The 13431-nt window shown below is 45.1% G+C and overlaps 1 protein-coding gene across 8 annotated transcripts in view; it reads right to left on the reverse strand.

The window, feature by feature from the left end:
• The window catches only part of LOC147427793 (anthranilate synthase alpha subunit 1, chloroplastic-like), a 77298-nt gene that overhangs the window by 42162 nt on the left and 21705 nt on the right, over positions 1 to 13431 (reverse strand). For 6 of the 8 annotated variants that reach the window (XR_015185973.1, XM_086496695.1, XM_086496694.1 and 3 more), the window contains one exon: positions 10604 to 10782. Coding sequence is in view for 5 of the 8 variants with exons in the window: in XM_086496695.1 (XP_086352821.1) it covers positions 10604 to 10782 (179 nt within the window). In the remaining 3 variants the exon portion in view is untranslated. Of the gene's footprint in view, positions 1 to 10603; positions 10811 to 11045; positions 11187 to 13431 lie in introns of those variants that run through there. The other 2 variants (XM_086496700.1, XM_086496701.1) reach the window with 2 other exon arrangements.

Genomic DNA, 13431 nt, shown 5'->3' on the forward strand with positions numbered 1-13431 from the left:
AGTTAATAGCCAGCCCCTTCGACTTGCTTTCCGTTGTTGGGTGCTCGCTTAGCTCTCTCTGTGTGTGTGTGTGTGTGTGTGTGTGTGTGTGTGTGTGTGTGTGTGTGTGTGTGTGTGTGTGTGTGTGTGTGTGTGTGTGTGTGTGTGTGTGTGTGTGTGTGTGTGTGTGAGAGAGAGAGAGAGAGAGTGAGGGTGAGTCTGCCTGCACGTCAATTTGCCTACGCGCGTGCCCTCTCCCAGCGTGTATCAGAACTTGCACGAGCCTACAACCCTGTGGCGGTTGGACCTGATGAGCTGAGAGGGTGAGTCTGCCTGCGCGTCAATCTGCCCTCCGAGCGCTCTGCTTGCGTGCCATGTTTGCACCCATCCTTTCGCCCAGTACGTCCTGCTGCAGTAGCTTGTTGGGCACCGTGTTTTCTCAAAAACCTTGCGTGTGTGTGCGCATGAAGGTGTGAGAGAGTTTGTGTGTGTGTGACAGCAGCAGAAGGCGACTTCTTTGAAAGCCAGATACAAGAAGGTGTTCCTCTGCACTGTCAGTACGTCAGTTTTCTCCATCGATTGATCATAGAATTGGGGCTCACATTTTGGGGTGCTAGAATACTCAGAGGGAACTTGTACAGAATTGTGGGAAGGCGGAGTGTTGATTTTATGTATGCCCCTCTGTGGCTTCATGTACATTTTCTTGTGGCTCCTGTACAGAGTTAGAGGTCACTAAATACACCCCAAAAAAAAAAAAACCTCCTTTGTAGTGCACCTTCGCTAGGCGTTTGCTCTTGGGGTTGTTTGTTACTATATGTTCGAATCGTCTGTGTGTATTTAAGCATAGAAAACTCATGGGTAATTCCTCAGAGGCCATTTCCGAGATCATTACCTGTTTGTATGAGGATTTTGAGGAGGCTCAAAAAGCCTAGAATGGTCAGGCACCTGCTCTTGAGGTGCGCATTCCCATGCAGGACATCATGGACCCGATTGCACAATATGCTATGAATACAGTCATCTTGTTTTCCCGGGGAAAATGCCTACTATGCAGGATGTTGGGCAATGGGATGATTTTCTTCTCAAGCGTCAGGCTGTTAGTGGAATTTACTTTGGTGCTCATGGATTTTATGAAGTCCTGTTGGCGAATACTAAAGCCAAGAATCTGCTGTTGGAGATGTCTCCACTCTTTTTTCACACGCAGATGACCCACGTTTTGCAATGGGCATTGACTTAGGATTATCAAAATCTTATTCGCCATAAATGCCCGGTGTAGGAATTGTTAATTTCCTTCGCACATGGAGACATTTTCTACCATTGTTGGCTGCACAGCTTGGCAAGGTAGTCTGCCCCCCGAAATTCGATGCGAACATCAATAGGTTTTGCATTCTTTGGGATACTGCTAAACCAACTCCGGAAGGTATTATGGTTGATTCGGGGGCCCCATGGGTGGGTAAACGCCCTTTCAACCTCAAATGGGGCAAGTTTGCAAAGTCTCTTTCAGATGTGGAAAATTTGGACACATGCAATCGGAACGTCTTGAACCTGTCTTGCAACCCCCTCCTTCAGCGGTTCCATCATCCGCTCATGTCCCTACGGGCAAATCCAGTGGAGAGACTAAGCAAAATGGAGTTTCCACTACTAATACGAGTCCCACTATGGAAAAAGGGAAAACCAAGCCCTCTCAACCTACTGTTCCTTGTAATGTCAATGCAGTGACAGGGAAGAATAATTATAGTCACATGGGAACGGGGACGGATCTCGGGGACGTGATGGGTCCCGGGGACGAGGGACGGGTCAGGGGACGCGTGTTAAAATACACTTGTTCTTTACTAAGAGTACAAGATTGCAAAGAAAAAGTGGGGATTGCTCTCATAAATACCAAAATATGACATGCGGTAAGAACGCGGCGCCACGCGCCGCACACGTTGACGTGATGATCAATCATCATACTCAAACGGAAAAAAATAATGATGTACAAGTGAAGAGTGGATTAGTAGAGTCTAGTGGGAAACATTGGCATATAGCTCAAGACTCTGAAAAGCCTAGAGAAAAGGTGTGGGGTCTCCTATTCGCGTCCGTCTGCATGTGTCACCGGGGACCCACGTCCCCTCCGTGTCCCATGTGAGGGATCCGTCTGCGTCGCGTCCCCCCGTCTCATCCCACGTCCCCCGTTTCGTCCGTACCAAAAAGGGCCACATCCCCGGGTCCCCTGTTTCTATGAGAATAATGGATCCAATGATAATAGTGCTTGGGTGGTGCCTAAAAAAACCATGAAAATTTGCACTCCACCCCCATCTAGCAATTATGTTCCATTTGTTAATGCTAATAACAATGTGTCGTTTAAGCAACTCCCATGTAATGATCGCAAGTTGATTGACGCATGGGAAAATGTTGCTAAATGGACTTATTTCTTATTTTTCTAAGTAATTTCTATTTATTGAAATTAGGATATTTGATTGTGTGCACTTGAACTGTAAGGTTAGGAACTGTAGATCTACTGAAATTATTACAAACCATCAGAAATGGAAAACTCTGATGTGTCATATGATTGGTGACATCAAGCATCGCGAAGGGGTTGTACCATTAGTTTGGTAAGAGAGACTAGGAAATGGATATTCTTGATACGTCATGTGATGGGTGACGGGTGCATGGAAAGGGAATATTCCATTGGTTTGGCAAGAAATCCGAACTCGAAAAAGGAATACGTGTAAAGACGCAAGCACAAGAATAAAAATGGGTTCTAAGAAGCTTTTTATAAAAAGCGAAATATTTTTTATAGTTTTTTGGAAAAAAGCAGATGCTTTCCCGCGAGGAATCTGTGTCTGCATTGCATCTGTGCTTGGGAACTGCATCCAAGGACGCGAGGTTTTCAGCTCACTAAGTCTTATGGTGTTTTTAAACAAGTTCACACATTTTTTAAAAGACGACCGACCGCCCACTTAATAAGTGGGCAGCCAATTCATAAAATAAAGCAAGGCCACTTAAAATAAAAGACCAGCGCTAGCCTTTGGGCTGAGAACAGCATGCGATCTCTCCCTCTTTTGCTCTCCCCAAAATTGCCGCGATCCTCTTCATTATTCCAACGCTGCCATGCTAGGCTATTCCTACGAAAATTTCATAGGCTATTCCTACCGGTCCCATGAGCCTATAAATTCAACCAACTCTCTCCCTTTGCCTCTCAGTCTCACCAGCGCTAGTAGCAAGGATTACCTTTGCCGAGAATCTTTGAGTGATCGTGCGAAGCCAGTACGCGAAGTTCGCTTTTCCGCACTCGAAGCGACAGGTACCGATTGAGAATTCACTGTACGAGTTGTTTCATGTTGTGCTTTTGCAGGTACTCCATCACGGAGAGGGAGCAAGAAGGCCTCGGCCTATGCTCAAAGAATTTCGGAAACAGAATAAGGAACGGTCTGTAGGGCTCCACGCTCTAGGTACATAAAAAAACAGTATTGAGAGCTCGTCTCTCAGGAATTTCCCGCACAGGAAGGAATCGACCATCGAGTCTAAGTTTTAGAATGAAGGGGCTACTCCGGTTCTCGTGCTTGTAAAAAAAATTCTCCCTAATAAAGATTTTCTTTGGGGGGAGACCAACCAGTCTTCTGGTCCCAAATATTGTGTGGATCCTCTCCTTGTCTCTTTCGGTTGAAAGTTCCATTTATTTTCAGCTTCTTGATTATTCGTGTGCAGTCCCGTTTGTGACAATGGTATCAGAGTTTGGAGTCCCCTCTTTCTTTACAAAGGAGGACGATTCCGGGAAGGAACGGGAAGAACCATGATGAGCCACGGAAGAACCACTGAAGACGAACTTCAACAAGTACGAGTTCAACGTGCAGAGTTGCAGCAGCTTCTCACGATGCCAGCTATCCAAAAGGTTTCGGAAGGAATCAAGAAGCCGCAAGGAACAAATGCTGATAGGCATCGAAAAAATCCTGCGGGTTGCTACCTCGCAAGAAAAGATGCAAAAAGAGGTGCCGAAGCGCACAAGGGATTTCTGGATCAGGAAAAACGGCCTTCCAAGAGCAAGGACCAAGCAGTGTGACATAGCAAGGACCAAGCAGTGTGACATGAAACGTTTCGTGGTTTCAGTCATTTCGGGGTTTCGAGGTTTTGAAACGTTTCGTTTCATAGCGTCAAAAACATGAAACAGGTTTCATAAACGACATCAAATTATATATTAATAAAATATGATAAATATGTATACAATGTAGCACACATGACTCTAGACTTTAATGTCCACGAGAGAGAGAGAGAGAGAGAGAGAGAGAGAGAGAGAGAGAGAGAGAGCCGTGCTCACTACTCACTGCTTAGAAGCGACTTCAAGCGAGCACGATCAAAGAGATGTTCAGTATTGATGAAAGTTAAAACACAGCCACTAGTTTCGTGAATCATAACTGATGCATCATTGATTCATTTAGCAAAGTACTTCTATTGAACAAAGTTCAAACTTAATTCAATGTCACAAACCATAAGTTTTAGGGACCACAATCATTTGTTAACTGGAGCTAGACCTCAAAAAAATGGAAAAAAAGCCCCAATTTTAAACGTTTCATAAAAAATGCATGTCCGTTTCATGCGTTTCAGCAAAACGTTTCATAGGTTTCGGGGTTTCGGGGTTTCATCTGCATGAAACGCGTTTTTATGTCACATTGGGACCAAGAAAAAGAACTTTCTCTACTAAACGAAAGCAAGGATATCTCTATCTCTTGTCCCTCATACTCTCCTGATTATTCTACTATATCCACTTCTCATACAATATCTAAATCTTCTCCAAAGAAAAAAACTTCTACTACTTCCCTACGTAATACTAAAGAGAAACCCAAGTTCAAGAAAGATAACCGCAAGCATCACCGCAAGATGCGGGTTTTCAAATCCGGTGACAAGGATGTCAAGTTTGACAAGTACGAAGGACCGAGAGACATCTCCAAGGCACTATCTTTTATCAGACAGTTTGAAGTTGCTTTTGCCAACAAGAGCCTCTCCAAAAAATCCAAGTGGCATCATGTTGGGATGCATCTCAAGGAGACGGCAAGCAACTTGTGGTTAGCCAAGATTCTGGAAGGTACACAAGCCAAAACGTGGGCTCAATTCAAAACTGGATTTTTTCTTCCACCTGACTTCAAGAATGACATTCAGAAGGAACATGAGAAAGTCACGGCTTATATTGATAAGTATTGGTCAATTCTTCTGAAGTTACGCCTTTCATGAAGATTTCCAATGAGGAAAAGATGAGGAAATTCGAAGCAGGCCTTCAACCACCGCTTTTAAAGAGCATGAAGTTGTACCCCCACGATACCCTCCAACGGATGGAGTTGGCAATCATTGCCGAGGATCTACATTCCACTGGAACATAGCACGTACTGTGCAAGGCAAAGAGCAGATTATGATGACCATGGCGACCAAGGCAAAAAGCGTCCCCCTGAGGACCCGGATCAACCTAAGAAGCCAGAGGGTACCACCAAACGGCTCAAGTATCTCACGCCAAATCAAGTACAAACCTTCAAAGAGCAAGGAAGGTGTTTCTATTGTGCTGAGAAAGGACACATGAAGACGGACTGCCCTGTTCGACAACAACGGCAAGAACAAGTATCTTCGAAGAAGGAACAATCGAAGAAGGAACAATCGAAGAGGGAACCCGCTCCACCTACCTCGAATTCTATTTCTGATGTGCAAGGGAATACAGAAACAAAAAAAGGGAAGCGTCAGCTCCTTAAAGGCTAGGGATTCGTGAATAACCAACGGGTGTTGACCCTCGATCGACGGACAACTTTATCTCATTGGAAACTGCAAAATGCTTGGGCCTCACATCAACTCAACTTGGAACTCCAAGCAGTTCCGGATTGGCATACAAGGGGTTGATCACCAATGCAACTCCCGTGCAAGGACCGCGAATCATTCTTGATGGCACCCATCGAGGGATATAATATCTTGGGTATGCCATGGCACTACCATATGCAACCGTGTCAGAGTGAGCAGCGGAAGGTAGAGAGAGAGAGAGAGAGAGAGAGAGAGAGAGAGAGAGAGAGAGAATGGCGATGGACACACAAGAGACAGATGGAAAAGGCTAGCAAGCCCCAATAATTCCAGATGGCAAAAACTGTTGTGTACAAGACAAGATGGCAAGATGAATAGAAGAGTGCATCTCCCCTCCTATATATAGGAGAATAGGGAGTAGGTAAGGCAGACCAAAAGCCCCAACGACCATGCACATAAATGAGGAAAAAATGAAAAAGGACCAAAGGCCGGGCAAAGTGCTGAGCAAAACCCTAAATATGTCTGAAGATCCCTGTCCAGCAGATGTACGTATGGCCAACCCACAACCAAGGGACAGTGCATGTGATGTGGGTGAAGCCTACAGGCAAGGTGCGAAGCATCTGGAGATGAAGCATCTAACACCCCCCCTCAAGGACAGATGCAGAGTCGCTTAGGAAGAAGATGCAACACGCCTGGCAAATTTGGAGTGTGAAAAGAAGCGCCAACCAAACAAAAAACGACAATTCGTCCAGCACTAATGTGATGATGATCGAAGCTAGGTCAGGCTGATCAAGTCGCACAAGAAAGCTGATGGAGAGGCTAACAACAGAACAAGTCTCTGAAGAGGATATATGACGGAAAGATGGAAGACGAGCAGGGAGCTCATCGGTGGAGGTCAGCAGAAGAGAGAGAGACGGAAGAGAGAGAACCCCCCTTGAAGCAAAGCACTCTGACACAAAAGGATAGAAGGCCAAGGTGGTAAACCGGGAAACTCCAAGCCAAAAAGTGATCTCGATCATAAGAGGGAAGAAGGAAGTTGATGAAACTAGTGGGTGAAGCCATTGGCCTATAAAGGGCTAGAGATGGCAGTGGCAGACGTCTATCGAGAAGCCATCCCATCCTCAGGATCTGAATCCTTCTTGCCGTCCCGCCGTCGTTTATAACATTTTTTGCTGCAAGATGACCTTTCTTTCCACAATAGGTACAAGTAATGTCACGGCGAGAAGGTGTACAACCAAGTCCAAACTGTCCGGGAGCACTACCACCCCTGTTGGATGTAGAAACCAATGCAATAGAACCCGCAGAGACTTCCGAGGTGGCTCTGTCTTGAATGTGCGAAGCTATCTGCTGCACAGTGGGTAAGAGCCCCTCCCAAGTGATAGGATCATAGGAGTGGTGTGCGTGGAGGTAGTAAGTAACTGGAACAAGGAATCATAAGTGTCGGGAAGCTTGAGCAGCAGCTGAGTTGCCATGCCCTCGGAAGAGATCTGGTGTCCACAAGCTGCTAGCTCATCACGGAGCAGAAGCATGCGGGATATGAAGTCCTGGATAGTCAAAAATGACGAGACCTGTAAGTCCATCAAAGTCTTTTCCAGAGCGAGGATCCTTCCGGGTGTCTTCGCCTCGTACATATTGCAAAGGAAACCCCATACCTCATGTGCACTAGTGTGAGAGCGTAAAGACGTCAACACGCTATCCGCACAGTTGATGAGTAAGAAAGAGTAAACTCTGCGATGGTTCAAATTCCATTGATCCACCATAGCTTGTGTAACCCCAGTACCTGATCCACCAGAAGCAGTACCATGAGAAGAAGTAGATGAGGAGCCAACACGTGTAACTACAGAAGAAGTGGTAGCTGATGATGTCGATGTAGGAGCACCAAATGCAAGAACAAGGCCGGGACACACAGCATTGGCAGTATCGGTAAGCCAATCCCAAAGGTCAAACTACATAAGCATCACCATCATCTTCATCTTCCAAACGACAAAGTTGGAGCCGTCAAGCTTTTCGTCGAGAGTAAAGATGGGCATGGCTAGGAGTACAATAGATACAGACAAAAAATCAGCAGAAAAGTCTCGTGTGTAAAACCAGAAGCAAAGGTGAGGATAGGATCGGAAAACCAAGTCGGATAGAACGCCAGAAGACCGTGAAGTAGGGGGTACGTGACAGGAGAGGCAAGGGAAACCAAAGGGATGCCGATGAAGCAAAGTCGAGGATGAAGCAAAGTCGAGGTGCTGTCCAAACCTGAAATCGCAGCAAAAGGGAGCTGGAAACACCACGAGAACGCAGGGGTTTGAGCAAAAAACGCCAGGTGATGAACACCGGATGCCAAAGTTGGTAGGTGAGGGTTGTAAATGCACCAAAACAGGCTGAAAATCTGCAGGTAAGTGATCGGGAAATCGTCGGCAAAGTCACGTGAGGGTTCAACTTCCAAGCGGGAAGACCAAAGGGCAAGGAGCGGGGCTCCGGCTGTCCAAGATCGGCGGCAAAAGAAGGCTGAGGTGGCGATGAAAACGTTGGTGTCCTCCTGCAAAAAACACTAGGCCAAGCTGGTTGAAAAACGCTTATGGCGGATGGCTGTCCTCCTACAACAAAAACGCTAGAGCAAGCTGAAAAACGCAGATGCAAGGGAGGGCGTGAGCAGAGGTTGCAGAAGATGATGCAAATCCACAAAATGCTAGGGCAGAAGCAAAAAATGCTGGTCGCAAAAAAAACGCTAGTAGATCTGAGCAGTTCTTCGCGATGAAATCCTTCGCAAAATCCTTCTAGGGGATGGCGATGGCAGATCCAAGCCTAGAGCTCTGATACCATGTCAGAGAGAGAGAGAGAGAGAGAGAGAGAGAGAGAGAGAGAGAGAGAATGGCCATGGACACACAAGAGATAGATGGAAAAGTCTTGATCAAGTTTGAGAAGCCAAGACTAAAGAGACAAGCACTCATAAAGGGAAAGTGATAAAACTTTTCAATCGTTATTATGGGCCGTTTGAGATAATTGACCAAGTGAACGATGTGACATTCCGATTAGAGCTACCATCTAATTGGAAGATCCACAATGCTTTCCATGTTAGTTTACTCTGGCCATATGTGGGACCTTGTGAGTGGCAATGGCACCTTGCTCACCGTCCACGTCAATTAGAGGTAGGGCAAGATCAGTTCATTTTCACCAGCTTTTGAACGAAAGTTTTGGTCATGCATTTGGACCCTTTAGACCAACCGTAGGATATGCTATTTCATGTGGACAATTGTGCATATAGGATTTCTGATTAGCACTTGGGCTGTGATTACTGGCCATGATCTAACTTGCAAGGATGTACTCATACATGCCACCTTGATGTATACATAGCCCTCACATTGTACTCACCGTCTTGTACATCCTCTGGCTGATAGGCCTTTGAGCATCTCTAGAGGTCTTTTTGTACACAATATAAAACCACTTTTTGTACAAGAGGGTGATATAATGGGTCATGAGTCTATCCCCATTAATCCTCTTGCAGTCTCCATCGATGCTATGAAGCTCCTCTCCTTAGTCGCGGGCGTCTCGGTCTGCCTAGCTCCAACGCCCAGTCACTGAGAGTACCGCGGGTGTGAGTATGAGCCGAGCTTTGCAGTGGTGGCTGCTCCTCTATCTGTCCAATGTCTGGCGAGAAAAAATTGGTAATCTGTCTCTGGGATAGTCTCTCTTCAGATCTCCTCAGAGAGAGCAGCCGAGATGATGACAAGGCAGATCCCAGATATCGCGCTGGATCTCCCGATGGAAAAATTGGGCAAGCCGTACGGTGCTGCGTGGCAAGCCGTACAAGACGAACATGGCATCTTTTACGCCACTTATGAAAACAGTTGTCTTTTGGAGTGTCATGCTTTTAGTAGATGTGACTTTTAGGCGCCTAGCTTTTTGTAACCATGGCTTTTGAGCCTAATGCCTAAAAATATGTGCACTAGGGGTCACTTCTAGGAGATCAGTGCATGGTAAAGTTGCAGAGTGAAACCCCTGGTAGTTGCAGTATGTGAATTATTATTAAAAGAAGTACCAAAAGGGGCGCTAGACTTTGGTACCAGTGCATTCAGAAGTAGAACTCTTATTAGTTTTCACATTTGTTGCTGTGGATTTACTGCCTCACCAATGGATTGCCAATTGCCAGGGCAGTCCACCTTACACTGGCCACTGTGATGGTTGGCCAGGGGGTATCTAAAGGGCCCCTTTAAGGGTAAGCAAATACAAAAACTCTGGACACACACACATGGGGGCAGCGGAAAAGGCAGTGGGACAAATGTCAAGGAGAACAGAGGTGGCAAGCAAGGGGCTCTAGGAGCAAAGATGGGCAAGAAGGGCTGCCGAAGGGCGGGGGGGGGGGGGGGGGGGCATTTTTAAAGAGCACGGGACCAGTTGAACGAGCAAGATCGGAAGAGGCAAGAGCAATTTGATGTAATCCATCTTTGAAAGTGTACGCATGTAACCTAAGGCTTGGTTCAGATTGCATGGAGCAGAAAATCTTACAGGAGCATCCGTCTCTGGTCACTTGCGTGATTGATAAAAATACGTATTTACAGCCTTTTTCCAGACGACCCACCAAATGGTTGGATGGACCTTTCCCCTCGGAACTGAAGGTGTTACTTACTCGGCTGAAGTTGAGCTTGAGCCGCCCACAGTTGTAATGGACAAATGAAGAAGCTGCAAGCTAAGAATTGACAGGCTAAACTTTCGGCTGTCAGTTTTGCATTTTGTTTAAGACTGCCTATGGGGTTGTGCATGGCTTCTGCACAGTCTGAAAGATGCCTCAACAATTTTTGTGAAAACCACGTGGCATGCCATTGTATGCTAGTGGGAAACAATTCACAACCTGAAAACTTGCACAATCCAAAGTTCAGATTCTTACCACATTGTTACCAGTTTCATTATTCTCAACTGATTCAAATAGAAAACTTGGAGCTCCATAATCATCCTCCTTTACAAGACACCGATATGCCAACACTGGGGTCAACTGATCTGAAAAGATGCGTCTGAACAAAGGCACAAGATTCCCCTTCTGTGAAGCATCTTTAAACTTGGCAAACTCTGAAAACAACATTAGGAAATAAACCTTATTCAACTTTTCACTATTTAATTGCCCATGTATGTTCTTAATGCAAGCTGTTAAAAATGTATCCAGGATCATAAATATTAATCTAAATGATGGCTTTCTTCGACTGTAAGACGTAGACAAACTGCACTTCATCAAATCAATTAAGCATCAATGATACCACACCACTTTTAGGAAGCTAATCATGTGAAATTTAAGGCCTTTCTTTGCCCATCTTTGCTTATTGCGAAAGACTTACTTCCTACTTCATTCAATAGGCAAAGTACATTTCTTTCTAGCAGATAGAGTTGAAGACATTGCTCTCAGTAAGAGACTTTATGATGAACTGTGTCACATGGATCATCCTTGAAAAGCAATGACAATCAGACAACTAAACTTAAATGACCACAATGTTTCATGCACAATTAGGCAAATGGAGACTTCGGAACTTTTCCAGAATTTAAACCATCCCACTTCGGAGCAGAGGCTCTTACATGCAAAAGCTAAGTCTCAATTTCTATCAGTCACATGCATCTCATGATTGTCATCCCTGAGCATATACTTCACTTACCTGTAGGTATTCAGCTCCATCCCTTCATTCAACACCTTGTCCCCCCACCCATGTTCAACCACCCTTACTTTACAGCTTAGGGGTTTTCGAAGTAGCGCTTTTCTTTTGTACCGTCTTGTCATTTTACCGGATACCCTAAGAACACAATCATTTATATTAACCTGTCTCATAGGCCTACTTTGGCCTTTAGGAGACATTTATAACCTATGAGACACTTGGATGTAAACTTTTGGTCTCATAGGTCATTTTGGCCTTTTGAAGACGTTAAAATTCTCTTCTTCTCGGATGTGTGAAAGTGTGCGCCCGCACGCTCTAACAAAAAGAGGAAAATGGTATAACCTTTCTATCACCCAAGTGTGGTAGATTGGTTATGCCATTTCCCTCTTGAATAACACGTCTTGAGTTCAACGCTCCTCGTCGGATAGATCTTTAAGGTCTCTTGGGATAGTTTCCTACGACGTTAAAATTCTCTTCTTCTCGTGTGTGTGGGTGTGTGTGTGTGTGTGTGCGCGCTAGTAAAAAGAGAAAAATGGTATAACCTTTCTATTACCCAAGTGTGATAGAAAGGTTATACCATTTCCCTCTTGAATAACGGGTCTTGAGTTCAAGTCTCCTCGTCGGATAGATCTTTAAGGTCTCTTGAAATAGTTTCCTACAACGTTAAAATTCTCTTCTCCTTCTTCTCATTTCTCCCCCCCGCCCTCCTCTTTTTTTTCTAACTGTACTTGGACATTGCTCTAGATTCACCACTTGTAACTTTTTTGGTCTCATAGGTCACTTTGGCCTTTTGTAGACGTTAATATATCATTTCCTTTCATATCATCTCTCTCTCTCTCTCTCTCTCTCTCTCTCTCTCTCTCTCTCTGTGTGTGTGTGTGTGTGTGTGTGCACGCGCACACGCCCGCGTGATGGCCTGCACAATGGCATAACAGCAGCCCCCGTCAACATTGTAATGTCATAGATGTTGAGCAAAGACCACGTCGTCAAGTGCAGTAAGCTTGCTCGTCAGAATGCTAAGGTTGGGTCTCAAGTCTAGTCAATACACGTGCTGCATTTTCCTGCATATTGTTTTATTTCTGTAACAATTTCGGCTACTATTGTAAATTAATAAAAATGATATTTGTGGACACAGAACTGTTATGAATTTATTGGTACCAATTAATTTAATGAAAGACATGTAAGTTTTTCCGGTGCAATGTGCCATCTGGGAAATTTACCAATGTCCGGGTAGTATGATAAGTAGAATAGTAGATAGATACATTGCAAAATGCGTCAAAACAAGCACATGGTGTCCCTAATTTTTTCAGAAAGGCATGATTCAATATTTTTATTGTGGCCGTCCATGAAAGTGGTTGGCTGGACAAGACATATATGCCGTCTCGACGAGAGCAGGCAAGCTAAGTCTGGAGGGTGTACAGGAAGATCAAATGTACTCCAATTTTTCCAAAAACTAACCTCCTAGCATTGGTTTTTAAGCCTAAGGTTAAAAGCCTTTTAAAATAATAGACCTAGCCAATGTGAAGCCGGCCAAAGCTTATAAAACATTAAAAATAATGCATGAAGTCAGTTTCGTAGCATAGAAAATTTGCTACGCGTAGCAAGGAACTAACAAACACCATCTAGCCACTCTTCCCTACTCCTGGCTATAAGAATCTCTAGCCCTACCCATTTGGCTCCCTAGCAGAGAGTTTTAGAACACTCTCTCTCTCTCTCTCTCTCTCTCTCTCTCTCTCTCTGAGCCATTATTGAGGAGGGTCGGGCACATGGGGGACAGATGTATTGTTGCTTTGTGGACTTCCGCAAGGCATTTGACACAGTGCCGAGGGCCAGATTGATGCACAAGCTACTGAAGTTGGGAGTACCCACAGAGATCATATGGGGGATCATGGCTTTATACGGCTCAGTGACTGGCCAGGTACACACTCATGAGGGGATTTCTGACATTGTTCATTCCACTATTGGAGTGAAACAGGGGTGTCCTTTGTCCCCTACACTTTTTGGTATGTATGTAGATGAGGTCTCTGACTACATTGACAGAGAGGGTGACAGAGGCGCTCAGCTGGCAGGGACATGG

Source organism: Adiantum capillus-veneris, chromosome 23 (genome assembly GCF_014529385.1).
Source record: "Adiantum capillus-veneris isolate H3 chromosome 23, ASM1452938v2, whole genome shotgun sequence".
In the NCBI taxonomy this organism is placed as follows: domain Eukaryota; kingdom Viridiplantae; phylum Streptophyta; class Polypodiopsida; order Polypodiales; family Pteridaceae; genus Adiantum; species Adiantum capillus-veneris.